The 15142-nt window shown below is 44.3% G+C and overlaps 1 protein-coding gene across 2 annotated transcripts in view; it reads left to right on the top strand.

Annotated features, from left to right (window-relative positions):
* Positions 1-1358: 1358 nt before the first annotated feature.
* The window catches only part of LOC132820758 (X-linked retinitis pigmentosa GTPase regulator-like), a 100013-nt gene continuing 86229 nt past the window's right edge, over positions 1359-15142 (top strand). For both annotated transcript variants that reach the window (XM_060833045.1, XM_060833046.1), the window contains exons 1-3: positions 1359-1442; positions 11917-12042; positions 13847-13939. In XM_060833045.1, the coding sequence (XP_060689028.1) occupies positions 1403-1442; positions 11917-12042; positions 13847-13939 (259 nt within the window). In that variant the 5' untranslated portion in view covers positions 1359-1402. The remainder of the gene's footprint in view (positions 1443-11916; positions 12043-13846; positions 13940-15142) is intronic.

Raw genomic sequence — 15142 nt, 5'->3', positions numbered from 1 at the left:
TCAGAACTCAGCATCTGCAGTAATTTACTTTTATTCAAGTTTAATTCATTGCCACTTCTCTTCTAGATTGGACCACCTTGAAGAACTTCTGTCCTCTCCGATGGCGGGATTCCCCTTTTAATCTTTCAGCTTGTACATCCTCATTGCTTTCTGTCTCCCTTCTAGCATTGAACATAGAACTGTAAAGCACAGGAATGGGCTCTTCAGCCCACGATGTTATGCCAAACATGACACCAAATTCAACTCATCTATCTGCACCCCCTTGGTCCATATTCCTCAATTCCTTGCACAATCATGTGCTTATCTGAAAGACCTTTGAACGTCTCTATCGTATTTCCCTCCACCACCACCACCCCTGGCAGTGAGTTCCAGATTCTTACCACTCTCTGTGTAAAACAAATTCATCCCTCACCTTAAATACATGCCCAGCCATATTAGACATTTCAACTCTGGGAAAAAGATTCTGACTAGGCGTAAGTGAGGAGTGCAGATGTTGGAGATCAGACTCTAGATTAGAATGGGGCTGGAAAAGCACAGCAGGTCAGGCAGCATCCGAGAAGCGGACGTTTCGGGCAAAAGCCTGAAAGATTCTGACTGTCAATCTCTTTTATGTATCTCATAATTTTGTAGACTTCTTTCAAGTCTCCCCTCAGCCTTTGCTGCTCCAGAGAAAAGAATGAGAGTTTTGCTAGTGTCTCCTTCTAGCTCCTACCCTTTAATACAGGCAGCATCCTGGTAAACCTCTCTCACGCCCTCTCCAAGATCTCCATATCCTTCCTTTAATGTGGCAACCAGAATTAAATGTAATACTGTAAGTGTGGCCTCAGCAAAGTCTTATAAAGATGCACAAGATATTGCTAAAGTATTGAATAAAGTATTTGTTAAAACTCGCTATCAGAGCTACATCTCCTTCCAGTTCTGAAGAAGTCGTACTGGACTTGAAAAGTCAACACTTGCTTTGTCCACAGGTTAAAAATCACACAACTTTTAACTTTGTACACCCCAGTCCAAATCTCTAAATTTTGTCCACAGGGGCTGCACTCTGCGTTTGTTCCAGCAACCTGCTGTACGTTTCCCTAATCTCAGCACTTAATTACTGATTCTCTGAGTTCAGCCTTTCCAGTTGCTACGCTCTCAACAGAAATAACAAAACAGACACTTATTCCCGCCTGTCACTCGCAGGGTTTTGGAGAGGCAGCAAAATTGGCAGCTGCGATCCCGGGTGTGACCTCTGAGCGGCGCTGGCGTCCCGGGCTGCTGCAGTTCAGCCGCGCGACCGCGGGGTGCCACTGCCGAGGCGGGTCTTTGTTCGGTTGTCAATGGCAGGCCGGTTTGTTTACTTCCGGGTTGGTGCCCCGCCCCCGCGCCCTCCTCGCGAGCTCCGGAGCCGGTGGCTAGAGAAATGGCGGCGGGGCCTGAGCCCGAGGGAGAGGAGGTGCCGGGTGAGTCTGTCTGTCACACTGGGACATTAAAGCCCGGTGGGTGAAGAGTTACAGTGAAGTAGCGGGGCAGGCTGGAGGGACCAGCTGGGATTCCAGAGCAGAGCTTAGCGAGCGGCCGGGGATAGCTCGGGGAGGAGGAGGAGGAGGAGGAGAAGATATGGAGGGGGATGGGGGATGGGGGATGGGGGATGGAGGGGGATGGGGGATGGGAGATGGGGGGATGGAGGGAGATGGGGGGGGATGGGGGATGGAGGGGGATGGAGGGGGATGGGGGGTTGGAGGGAGATGGGGGGAGATGGGGGGATGGAGGGAATGGAGGGGGATGGGGGGTTGGAGGGAATGGAGGGGGATGGGGGGTTGGAGGGAATGGAGGGGGATGGAGGGATGGGGGGTTGGAGGGAGATGGGAGATGGAGGGGGATGGAGGGAATGGAGGGGGATGGAGGGAATGGAGGGGGATGGAGGGAATGGAGGGGGATGGAGGGAATGGAGGGGGATGGAGGGAATGGAGGGGGATGGAGGGAATGGAGGGGGATGGAGGGAATGGAGGGGGATGGAGGGATGGGGGGATGGAGGGAGATGGGGGATGGAGGGAGATGGGGGGATGGAGGGAGATGGGGGATGGAGGGAATGGAGGGGGATGGAGGGAGATGGGGGATGGAGGGAGATGGGGGGATGGAGGGAGATGGGATGGAGGGAGATGGGGGGATGGAGGGAGATGGGGGGATGGAGGGAGATGGGGGATGGAGGGAATGGAGGGGGATGGAGGGAATGGAGGGGGATGGAGGGAATGGAGGGGGATGGAGGGAGATGGGGGGATGGAGGGATGGGGGGTTGGAGGGAGATGGGGGGATGGAGGGGGATGGAGGGAATGGAGGGGGATGGAGGGAGATGGGGGGATGGAGGGAATGGAGGGGGTTGGAGGGAGATGGGGGATGGAGGGAGATGGGGGGATGGAGGGAGATGGGGGGATGGAGGGAGATGGGGGGATGGAGGGAGATGGGGGGATGGAGAGAGATGGGGGGATGGAGGGAGATGGGGGGATGGAGGGAGATGGGGGGATGGAGGGAGATGGGGGGATGGAGGGAGATGGGGGGATGGAGGGAGATGGGGGGATGGAGGGAATGGAGGGGGATGGAGGGAATGGAGGGGAATGGAGGGGATGGAGGGGGATGGAGGGAATGGAGGGGGATGGAGGGAATGGAGGGGGATGGAGGGGGATGGAGGGGGATGGAGGGAATGGAGGGGGATGGAGGGAATGGAGGGGGATGGAGGGAATGGAGGGGGATGGAGGGAATGGAGGGGGATGGAGGGGATGGAGGGGGATGGAGGGGATGGAGGGAGATGGGGGGATGGATGGAATGGGGGGGGATGGATGGAATGGAGGGGGATGGAGGGAATGGAGGGGGATGGAGGGGATGGAGGGAATGGAGGGGGATGGAGGGGATGGAGGGAGATGGGGGGATGGGGGGATGGAGGGAATGGAGGGGGATGGAGGGGATGGAGGGAATGGAGGGGGATGGAGGGAGATGGAGGGAATGGAGGGGGATGGAGGGGAATGGAGGGTTGGAGGGAGATGGGAGATGGGGGGGATGGAGGCTGGAGGATGGGGGGATGGAGGGAGATGGGGGAATGGAGGGGGATGGAGGATGGGGGAATGGATGGTTTGGGGGAGACTGGAGGGAGATGGGGGAATGGAATGAGATGGGGGGTTGGTGGGAGAAGGAATGGGGGGTGGACTGGAGAGGAGGGTGAGACGTACTTCCAGTGTGAACCCTTTTTCGTGCACTTCTGTTAAGTCATAGAATTTTGCAACGCAAATATATTATCTGGAATTGGACCCTTACTCGATCTCTAGCCAATTGTTGATAAAGACTCAGCATAATTTGCTTGATTTTGTGCTCTTGGCTTCTGATCCAAAAACATGTATGCTTTGTTGATTTGTCCTATTAGTTGTAAAATTTGTTTGAGAACCTCTTGATCTTTCTTTTCTCTTTTTATTTTGTAACATTTTGTTTTGCTCCTCTTCAATCTGTCTTCCAATTTGCATCCTTTCACACTTCTGCCATTGAGTATTCTTTGTCATGTGTTTACTCATTTGATCTGTAATGTCCTCCAGTCTTTTACCATTATCCTCATTTTACTCATCTGTTGGACTCACCCTGTGCTTCCGGATCCCCATTCTAACTTCACAATTGTTTAATGTCTCCCATGTTAGCTGATGTGCAGCACTGTTTCTTCCCAAAGTCTTCTAAATCATCTACTCTCTCTATGCTGCAGGACTACTATTCCAGAATCTAGTGTTGTAAGATTCAGAATTTCTTCAAATCAAACTTGGAAAAAATTAAGCCATCATCCACTGTCAAAGACTGTTGACCTGCCATGGATTTTATTCCCCATCTAGATGGTTGTCAGGCTTCATCAACCAATTTTTATCTTGGTTCCTGTTTGATTTTGAACTGAAGTCCCAGCTTCACATCCTTTCTATCAGGTTGCTTACTTTCACCTCTGTCTCTTTCCCAGTAATTTGTCACTAAAACTGCTGGGAGAAAGTGAGCTCTGCAGATGCTGGAGATCAAATTCCAAGAGTGTAGTACTGGAAAAACACAGCTGGTCAGGCAGCATCCGAGGAGCAGGAGAGTCGACGTTTCAAGCATAAGCCCTTCATCAGGACTGCTGTGCATTATGCCTTTGCCACTTGCAGATTTGACTGTTTTGATGCTTTCCTGGCCAGATTCTTATCCTACCCCTTAATTTTATCAATACATATGCTGTCATCTCAGCAGTGAGTCCTAGTTGACTATCAACAATATCCCCACTGAGCTACATTGTCTTTTGACATAAATGGAATTTGATGGGACCTTCCATGTAATTTCATTCTTCCATGTTATCTCTCTTTTCCATAATTGTAACCTTACAATCCTGTCTTGGAGCAGTAGGGGTTATTCATCTTGTGTTCATATTTCAGTGTGTTCTGTAATGATTCTTGCTAGAAAATTTGTTTTAGTATACATTAGACGAGGAAAGAATCAGTTGTGGATGCCTAGTCCTCATAATTAAGCACTTTGCTATTCAGGCTTACGCATTAAGCAGATCACTTTTGCAGTCATATCCCAGAATGGGATCCTTAGACCGCAGAACGTAACGACGACCTGCATCAGTTTAAGGCACAGCATATTTTTGTTGTTTTTCCTGAACTTGTGACAAATTATTTGACAGGAAGAATATTTTCTACAGAATTTGACAAACGTACAAGATTGAATGAATGTTGATCTTAGTTTTTAGGTAGTTTTGTAAAGTGGGAACAAATGTTAAACAAAATTCATCTTTTCCAAAGGCCAAGATTATCTTTTTTAGCATAGTTATTAATATTTTGCTTGTCATTGTTTTCTGTAAAATAGTAGTTTTGAAATCATTCATTACTAAAAAAAACCTGAACCCTGCCTTGCTCCCCTCCTCTGCCACATCCACAGAACTTATGTTACTCCATGGAAGTCCCTCTCCTCAACTGTTGCGTTAGCAGAAGTGTATATTTTCTGGAAATAAAGTGCATATTGTTCTATAGATTACACAGATATTAAAAATAAATGTTTGAAATGAGTACTCATTGTGACTAAGCTGACTGTGTTTCTAATTTATGATATTACTGTAGTCTCTTTTATTTTTTGTGCTAATGGATAATGCTTATATCCACTTATTAACAACAATGGCACTATGTTAGTAGATATACAATGTTGTAAGTATTTAATGGCTATTAACAAACTTGGGTCATTATGAATGTCCAAATTAGGAGCAGAAGTAGGTCACTCGGCTGCTTGAGTCAGCTGCACCATTCGTAGGTCAAACATGAGCAAGAATCGTGAGTTATCAACTATTGTTCCCTTTCACCTGATGAAGGGCTTATGCCCGAAATGTCGATCCTCCTGCTCGGATGCAGCCTGACCTGCTATGTCTTTCCAGCACCACACCCTTGACTCCTATCAACTGCAGAATGGTATTTATCCTTGTTGAATACTACTTAGTTGTAAATGAATGTACTCACTGAGCAGCTAGTTTATTTCCCTGTACTTTAGTAATAATCATTTTCTAATGAGTTAATAGTTTGAAAAATCAAAGATCTCTTTCCACTAATACACAAGCACTGTTTACTTAACTCCCTAATTTGGGCAATTCTTAGCACTTTGCTGAAAGGTTGCAATCACAATATTGCCATTTGTATTGCCTGCTAATATATTGGTTAAAAGGGTGTTCTTGTGATGCAGTGGTAGTGTTTCTACCTCTGAGACAGGAGGCCTAGGCATGCACCAGATATGTCATAACACATCTGAATAGATTGACTTCGGAAGGATATTGCAAAACTTGAAAGGGTTCAGAAAAGATTTACAGAGATGTTGCCAAGGTTGGCGAGTTTGAGCTGCAGGGAGAGATTGAATAGGCTGGGGCTGTTTTCCCTGGAGTGTCAGAGGCTGAGGGATGACCTTCTAGAAGTTCATAAAATCATAAGGGGCATAGATAGGATAAATAGATAAGGTCTTTTCCCTAGGGTGTGGGAGTCCAGAACTAGAGAGCAGAGGTTTAGGGTGAGAGGGGAAAGATATATAAGGGACCCAAGGGGTAACTTTTTCATTCAGAGGGTTGGTGTGTGAATGGAATGAGCTGTCAGAGGAAGTGGTGGGGGCTGGTAAAATTACGACATTTAAAAGACATCTGTATGGGTATATGAATAGGAAGGGTTTAGATGGAAATGGGCCAAGTGCTGGGAAATGGGATTAGATTAGGTTAGGATATCTAACCTGACGAGTTGAACCGAAGGGTCTGTTTCAGTGCTATACATCTCTATGACTTTAAAAATAAGACAGCTGAGTTCAGTGCTCCCTTGTTTTTAACTTGTTTAGAGAAAAAAGAACTGGTTGATGTACTTATTAATAAAATCAAGCAATAGTTAATAACTTGAGGTTGAGGATAACATGAAGTCCTTGGCGTATAGGACTATTCTTATGTTATCTGGTATGAGTTTTTTTTAAAGAAAGAAAATACAGGTTAGCTTGTAACACAGGTTGTTAATCTAGCTGATGCAGAATGGTTGCTGTGTTTGCTTAACAACAGTGACTGCACTTCAAAGCAATTAAATGCCTGCTAAAGCACATTGGGATGTTTCACTTGTGATGAGCCTGCATGCAAATTTGGCTTTTTTTAATCCCCCCCAGTGACCGAACTTTATTGGCATGTTTACATTCTACTGAAGAGAAATCAAAGATCCATGTATGCATTTTGTTGGCCAATATGTTCTTTAGCAATATGCACAGTTGAGCAACTGAAATCTTAATTCTGTTGACGGCAAATTTGTGGTCGACGAGATTTTATTATAGCTTTCGCCTGAGCATCTGAGAAGGAATCCTATTCAAATTACCTTTCTCTTTAAGGCCATGATTTATCAAGTCTGATGCATCTATTATGGATTAAGGGGAATTCTATATAGGGAGACAAAAAGACAGTACATATGATAGGTCCCGAAATCAGTCAGTAACTGCAATTTTAAAGTTGCAGGATAATTTACTGTAAATGCATTTTTCATGGTTTGATCCTGGAACATTCTGCATCTGAAAGCAGTGTTAATTTTCACATTTATACTCACAATGCCAGCACTACTTTAACATCAGTTCTCTTGATGTCATGGTTGCTTATTGATCAGACTGTTTATTAAATATTCAGTACTCAGTGTGCAGAAATTTACTCCTGTTAAATATTGAAATAACTGTCATCTTCAGTCCTGACTGTAAACTTCAGTCACCTCAGGAGATCCAACCCATCATCGCCTATACCATACAATACCTCGTAACTTCAGGGGATCTCCCACCGACACCTCCCAACCTCATAGTTCGGGAACCCCGCATCACCTGATTCTACCGCCTACCCAAGATCCACAAGTCTGACTACTCCGGCTGACCCATCGTCTCAGCCTGCTCCTGCCCCGCCAAATTCACCTCCACCTACCTTGAAACTGTCCTATTCCCCCTAGCCCAGGAACTCCCCACATAGGTTTGGAACACCACTCACACCCTCTACCTCTTTGAAGACTTCCGTTTCCCTGGCCCCCAATGCCTCATCTTCACCATGGATGTCCAGTGCCTCTACATCTCCATCTGTCATGACCAGGGCCTCCAAGCCCTCTGTTTCTTCCTCTCCCGAAGTCCCCACCAGTACCCTTCCACTGACACTTTTATTTGTTTGACTGAACTGGTCCTCACCCTCAACAATTTCTCTTTCGAATCCTCCCACTTCCTCCAGATGAAAGGCTTAGCCATGAGCACCCGCATGGTCCCCAGCTATGCCTGTCTCTTTTTTGGCTACGTAGAACAGTCCATCTTCCAGAGTTACACCAGCACCACTCCCCACCTTTTCCTCCACTACATTGATGACTGCAATAGTGCCACCTCATGCTCCCACGAGGAGGTCGACAGTTCATCAACTTCACCAACACATTCCACCCTGACCTTCAATTCACCTGGACCATCTCTGTCACCTCCCTACCCTTCCTGGACCTCTCCATCTCCATCAATAACGACTGACTTGACATTGACATTTTTTACAAACCCACCAACTCCCACAGCTACCTAGATTACATCTCCTCCCACCTTACCTTCTGCAAAAATGCTATCTGTATTCCCAATTCCTTTGTCTCCACCACATTTGCTCCCAGGAGGACCAGTTCCACACAGAACACACCAAATGGCCGTTTCCTTAAAAGACCGGAATTCCACCCCCCCCCATGTGGTATCTCATCCACGTCCTGACCTCAGTTCTTGAAACCCAACCCTCCAACTGCAACAAAGACAGAATTCCCCACCCCCCCCACAGTCGGCACCTTCCTTTTCACCAATCTCCGCGAAAATTGCGTCATCCGCCAGCATTTCCGCCACTTACAAATGGACCCCACTACCAGGGATGTATTTCCCTCCCCACCCCTATCCACTTTCCGTAAAGACTGTTCCCTCTGCGACTACCTGGTCAGGTCCACGCCCCCTGACAACACACCATCCCCACCTGGCACCTTCCCTTGCCACTACAAGAATTGCAAAACTTGTGCCCACACCTCCCCCCTCACCTCTGTCCAAGGCCCCAAAGCACCTTGCCATATCCATCACAGTTTCACCTGCACTTCCATACTTGTCATTTATTGTATCCATTGCTCCCAATATGGTCTCCTCTACATTAGGGAGATTGGACGCCTTTTCGCAAAGCGCTTCAGAAAACATTTCCAGGACACCTGCACCAATCAACCCCACCGCCCTGTGACCAAACATTTCAACTCTTCCGTCCCACTCTGCCGAGGACGTGCAGGTCCTGGGCCTCCTCCACCGCCACTCCCTCACCACCCGACGCCTGGAGGAAGAATGCCTCCTTCCGTCTTGGGACCCTTCAACCCCATGGCTTCAATGTGGACTTCACCAGTTTCCTCATTTCCCCTCCCTCCATCTTACCCCAGTTCCAACCTTCCAGCTCAGCACTGACCCCATGACCTGTCCCTCCTGTCCATCTTCCTTCCCACCCATCCACTCCACCCTCCTCTCTGACCTATCACCTTCACCTCTACTTCCATCTACCTATTGCGCGCTCAGCTACCTTCTCCCCAGCACCCAACCCCCCCCCCACCCCCCCCCTCCCCCACACCCCATTTATCTCTCCACCACCAAGGCTTCCAGCCTCATTCCTGATGAAGGGCTCCTGCCTGAAATGTCGATTCTCCTGCTGCCTGACCTGCTGTGCTTTTCCAGCACCACATGCTCTCGACTCTGATTTCCAGCATCTGCAGACCTCACTCTCTCCTGCAAACTTCAGTCCGTCACTACTGACTTCATCCCTCTCCCTGACAACTGTCTGAGATGAAACCAGACTGATCACAACCTTGATGCAATTCTTAACACAATTTCCTCTAATCAGTAAGATCACATATTTTCACCTTCACATTGCATCTAAGCATGTCCATTCTGTGTATAATGAAACTTACAGAAGATGAAATCTACATCTGTCTGCCTACAAATCATATGTTCTGTGCCATGAGTTTAAGTAACATCTTCCCTGTTAAATATTTAACATGGAAATGCTTTATAAATATTTATAATAGAAACCTGTAAGTAAATAGTTGTTATTGTCAGGGTTGCACGAACCGGTTGTTCAATGCAGCTGAGTTCAATCACCCAGTTGTGTTTTCTAACTGATCTTGAGCTCTATCTACTGCTTGTCATTTTTACTCAATTTCAGTTAAGCATTTCACTTTGAATTTATCAATTTAAATAGTTCATCACCCACCTCATTAGCCACCTGCTTATTCTCCTAGTAGACTAAATTATTGTGCCATGTTTCATTGCTTGCTATTTCTGTTCCTACTTGACTCCCTGCTATTTCATTCAGTTCTTGGATTGCCTGTTATTTTTAAAGCACACCTCATGACACTGTTTTTACCTGTACCAATTAAATGCAGCTTGTGCTTTTAGCATCCAAATATGAAAGTAAAAGCCATTGTCTATGGCAGTAAAAAGCCAGAAGGAAAATTGTCAATCAGGAAACAGAAGCACTGAAGAATTAGTCTGACAGTAGTTTATGGCCGGGAGCGAAGTGTGAGGTCGGCGCTGGCAAATGACTCCACTGTAGGGTGAGGAATAGTGAGATTATTGTTTGGGAGGGAGATGTTGGGGTGAATGAAATAGGATGTGAATATCTGAAGTACCAGTTTCTGAGAAACTAACAAGGAAAATGAAAGGGTCTGCAGAAGCCTCTACCATCTGGCTTCATGCTGCCTATTCATCCACCTTTTTTTTTCTAGGTTTTGATTCCGGTAGATGAATGGAAAAAAGAAAAATAGAGCTCATCATTAGTGAGACAAAAGACAGTAATATTTGGAGAAAGTACGGGATGCAAGGCAAAGCAATAGATAAATTATGTAAACAGGAATGCAATGTTCAGAACCTATCCTTGCAAATTGTGCTTGAAAATTTTCTTCAGTTTTTTTTTGCCTCAAGATCTCTAAATTTTCTGACTACTTGTTCACCGCTCAATACTGGATGAGCAGAAGCTTCCCTCCAATAAATTTTGGGAAGACCAAAGCCATTGCCTTTTGTCCTGAATCCAATTTCCATTTCATGGCCATTGACACCATCTCTTTCTGGAAACTGTTTAAGTCTATTTGCAATCAAGGCAATTACATTAACTGGTGAGATGAACCACCAGCCTATACCTTCTGAAGAATGCCTAATCCTCCTCCACAGTATTGCCAGTTTCGCTGCTTCCTTCAGCTTATCTGTTGCTGCATTTTTCATCTTGGGGTTTACTGCTGGTGAACTTGTCTCTTACAATACACTCCTAACTGGCTTCCTATCTTCCAACCCTCATAAACATGAGGTCATCCATAATTCTGCTCCATGTCCTAATTTGCACCAGTGCTTGCTTATTCATTATGCCTGTTCTCATTGTGCTAGTTGGCTCCCAACTGAACAATTCTATATGTTTTCTCTCAATGTCTTCATGTTTTAACTAAATAGGTTTAATGTATAGTTCAGACATCTTGGCCACCCATTGCATGCCACTGTGAATAGATGTTGGATAACCAGCACAGATTTTTAAAAAAGTCTTGTTTTCTGTCAGCTTTGATATGTTCCCACATCCACCAATGCAAAGTCCATAGTTCTCACTGAGATCTGCCATTCTAACAACAGTCAATATGCTTCTTCTCGACTATTATCAGGTCTTGTGTGAAGAAGGCATATCATGTTCACTTATATTGCCTGGCACTTTTCTCAGCCCACAGCTTTGAGCAACGTCCTGGGGCTATCTCCTCATTGCTAGCTTTATTGTTAGCTTCCTCCTTTCTTCTGTTCAGGTCCTCGTTTCTACAGCTCATGTCCTGTTGTGAAAGGTTATTAGAGAAGAAGGTAACAGATGGAATGGAAAAAAAAATCTGTAACAGATATAGTGGAAAGGTGACAGAAACTTCTCAAAGAAGTTTAGAAAAGACAGACAGATGTTTAGATGGCAAGCTCAACCAAGCAGTTTTTCCAAAGCGTTTAAACCATTTCTTGTGGTTTTGCATGGTAAGTGCTCACAAGCTTGACATTTGAATTGCAACAGCATTGAAATTTTCCTTGACTTTGAAAACCATCCTAAAAACATAAAGAACTTGACAATCAGCTTTACTGCTGTCTTCCTGATCTCGCCCTTTGCTACCAAAAGCTGTCTCAAGCAGACCATTTCCAATCAGTGGGCACAGCCATCACACCAATGGTAATGCATATAAATGACAATTACAAAATTTAAGGAAGATAATAAAGTATAGGAGCATCTTGGGCCATTAGTATAGATCTTTTTAGATTCTGGTTGCTACTACTAATTTGTACATTTTGGAAAATTAATTCATTCCATGCCAGCATTAAAGCACATTGATTAAAAACAAGTAGTTCATGTAATTTTGTTACTTTCAGATTCTGGAGCTATTTTTACATTTGGTAAAAGCAAATTCTCAGACAACGTTCCCAGCAAGTTCTGGCTAAAAAATGACAAAGCTATCTCAATCAGTTGTGGGGATGAGCACACTGCGTTTGTAACTGGTAAGTCGTTGGTTTCAATTTATTTATTTCCCTGACCACAAAGATGGGAAGAATTGCTTTGCATCAATCATTGAGTTAGTGCAACAGATATGGGTCACAGAAATAAAGCTAGATTTTGACGGCTGCAGCATTCTTTGTAAAGATAAAAATGCAGATGATATTTCCAGATAAACAGTGCCCCAACAAAAGTTATTCTGAAAAAGAAAAGCTCATGGTGTAAGGGTAGCATATTGACTTGAAAAGAGAATTGGCAAGTTAACATGAAGCAGGGAATAGGCATATATGGGTCTTTTTCAGGCAGGCCAATTGTAATGAGTGGTGTGCCACTGGGATGAGTACTTGGGCCTCATCTGTGTACAATTTATGTAGACTATTGGATGAAGAAGTGGAAGGTCCAGTTGCCAAATTTGCTGACTACAGCAAGTTAGGTGTGAAAGTAAATGTGAAGAGGACATAAGGAGGCTACAAAGTGATATATGCAGGTTAAGTAAGGGGGGCAAAGATCTAGCAAATAGTGTCAAACGTGAAAATGTGAAATTGTTTACTTTGGCAGAAAGAATAAAAAAAGACTTATCTACATGGTAAGAGATTGCAGAGCTCTGAGATGCAGAGAATCTGGGTACCCTTCTACATGAATCACAAAAGTTAATCTGCAGGGACAGCAAATCCTAAGGAGCTAATCAAGTATTGATAGTGCGCAGTACTATCTACCTTATTTAAGGAAGTTTGTAAACACATTTGAAGCAGTTCAGAGAAGGTTTTCTAGTCCATCATCTTGAATGGGGTGTTGACTTATGAAGAAAGGTTGGACAGGCTAGGCTTGTATTTGCAGTTTAGAAGAGTAAGAAACAACTTCATTGAAGTATAGAGATCCAAAGGAGAATTGACATGGTGGATGTGAAGATGTTTTCTGTTATGGGAGGACCTAGAACTAGGGTCTCTGTTTAAAAATCATTTAAAACAGTAATGAAGTGACTTTTTTCTAAAGTTTGAATCTTTGGAGTTCTCTTCCTGAGAAGGTAGTGGAAGGAGAGTCCTTGAATGGTTTAAAAGCAGAGGTAGATTCTTTTTAAACAAGAAAAATTATTTATCAGAGATCAACAGGAATATGGATTTGAGGTTACAATTTGATCAGCCATGACTTTACTGAATGACTGAGCTGAAGGAAATGAATGGCTTTCTCCTTCTAATTCATCTGTTTGTATGCTCATGTACATTTGTTGGCTATTTTATCCCAGGCTTCCACTAAGACTCAACCTTATTTTCAAAGAGATGATGTGTTTTTCTTTCTGGTTCTAGTCTGAAGATAATTATATGTCCTATCAATATGACACTGCTTGCATTGATAAACTCAGCACCTCATTGTGAGAGATTCCAGCCTTGGGATGACTGTCTGTGTGCAGTGTGCACGTTCTGCCCACGTCTGCATAGGTTTCTTCCTCATGCTCCGGTTTCCTCGTACAGTCCAAAAATGTGCAGGTTAGGTGGATTGATCATGCTAAATTACCCATAATGTCCAGGGATGTGCAGGCTGGGTGCATTAGCCATGGGAGATCTGGGGTTATAGAGAGACGGGAGGAAGATGGGTCTGGGTGGAATACTCTTTGGAGTGTTGATGTGGACTGGATAGACCGACTGGCCTGTTTCCACACTGTAGGGATTCTAGGAAAAGTAGATGGGCTTGTTTTGACGAACATCTATTCAGGTGACAAGTACCTGGCTTTTCGCTTTTCAGTGTTTACAACACAACAATATCAAGTACGGCTTTCAGAAACACGTTCAAAAATATTTCTTTCTTTGACAGAAAATGGCAAGTTATATATCTTTGGGAGCAACAATTGGGGTCAACTAGGTTTAGGAACAAAGAACACTGTCAACAAACCCACTTGTGTGAAAGGTAAATTCTTTTGTCCAGTCTTCTCTGTACAAGCATGGCATTCATGTTTCTGGATTCTGTAGTTTTTAGTCATATATCTAATACATATGCTCTGTGAGTTTTGGTGTTTCCTTACAAATCTAGTGCCACTTTGATTCACCAAATTTATTCTGACTTTATTTGGCTGCAGGTTGTCCAATAATGTGAGATTGTGTAATATGAAAATAAGAATTCATGTTTAAATCAATGTTTTATATCCTCATATATTTTCACACTACTTGTATTTCATCATTTTAAACTGCACCTGCCACAGCTATCATCAGTGACATGATGTAAGTATTAGTACATCTTTGTTTTATTAACATCTTTTAATAATTTTTCGAGAGGTAATCCACTTTGGAAAAGCACCATTATTATAAATCCTCTATGTCAAGCAGACAAAATGGAGATAGGGTGACCGTTTTGTGGAATATCTTCACTCAGTCTGCAAGTATGACTCTAATCTTCCAGTTGCTTTCTATATCAATACACCGTATTGGTCTAATGCTCAAAATTCTGTCTTAAGTCTTTTGCAGTATTTAGTGAAGCCCCATGCAAGCTGTTTAGGTGCTTTACTGCCTTCTGAACTCAACATTGAGTTTGGGTTGGATAGTTGGCAGAGCTATTTGTTTGAGTCGCTGCATTACTGTCTCTGCTAAGAACCCTGATATCGGAAATCCCAACGGTGTTCCGTTGGTTTGTCTGTAGGTTTTGTTGTTGAAGGTGAAGTGGGTGGTAAGGCATAGGTCCACCAGCTTGACGCTACTGCCCTTGCTGATGAAGTTAATGGTATTTGGTGTATGTGTCATTGGGTCTTCTCATAGTGTAGTCAGTGTTTCCTTAGCCAGGTTGATGTTGATTGATGTGAACAGGGCTGTTACATCAAAGGGGACCATTATTTCATCCTCTTCTATCTGGTGTCTTTGGTCCTCAGGAATTCTTGGGTGGAGTGATAAAGTGACGTGAGTCTTCTACTAAGTGTTTAATCTTTGGTGCAGCTCCTTAGCCAGTTCCAGGTAGAGAGATTATGGGTTTGAGGGGGGGCCGGTTTGTGAATTTTGTGTAATCTGTAGAAGCGTGGTGTGTTGGATTCATCTGGTTTCATTTTTTTGGAAGTCGGACTTACTTATTTCTCCAGATTTCTGAATTTCTTTGAGTAGGGCTATGATTCGGTTCTCTAGTTGT

Source organism: Hemiscyllium ocellatum, chromosome 12 (assembly GCF_020745735.1).
Source record: "Hemiscyllium ocellatum isolate sHemOce1 chromosome 12, sHemOce1.pat.X.cur, whole genome shotgun sequence".
NCBI classification, from domain to species: Eukaryota; Metazoa; Chordata; class Chondrichthyes; order Orectolobiformes; family Hemiscylliidae; genus Hemiscyllium; species Hemiscyllium ocellatum.
Note: the sequence above shows the minus strand (reverse complement) of the source record. Positions and strands in the feature narration are given on the sequence as shown.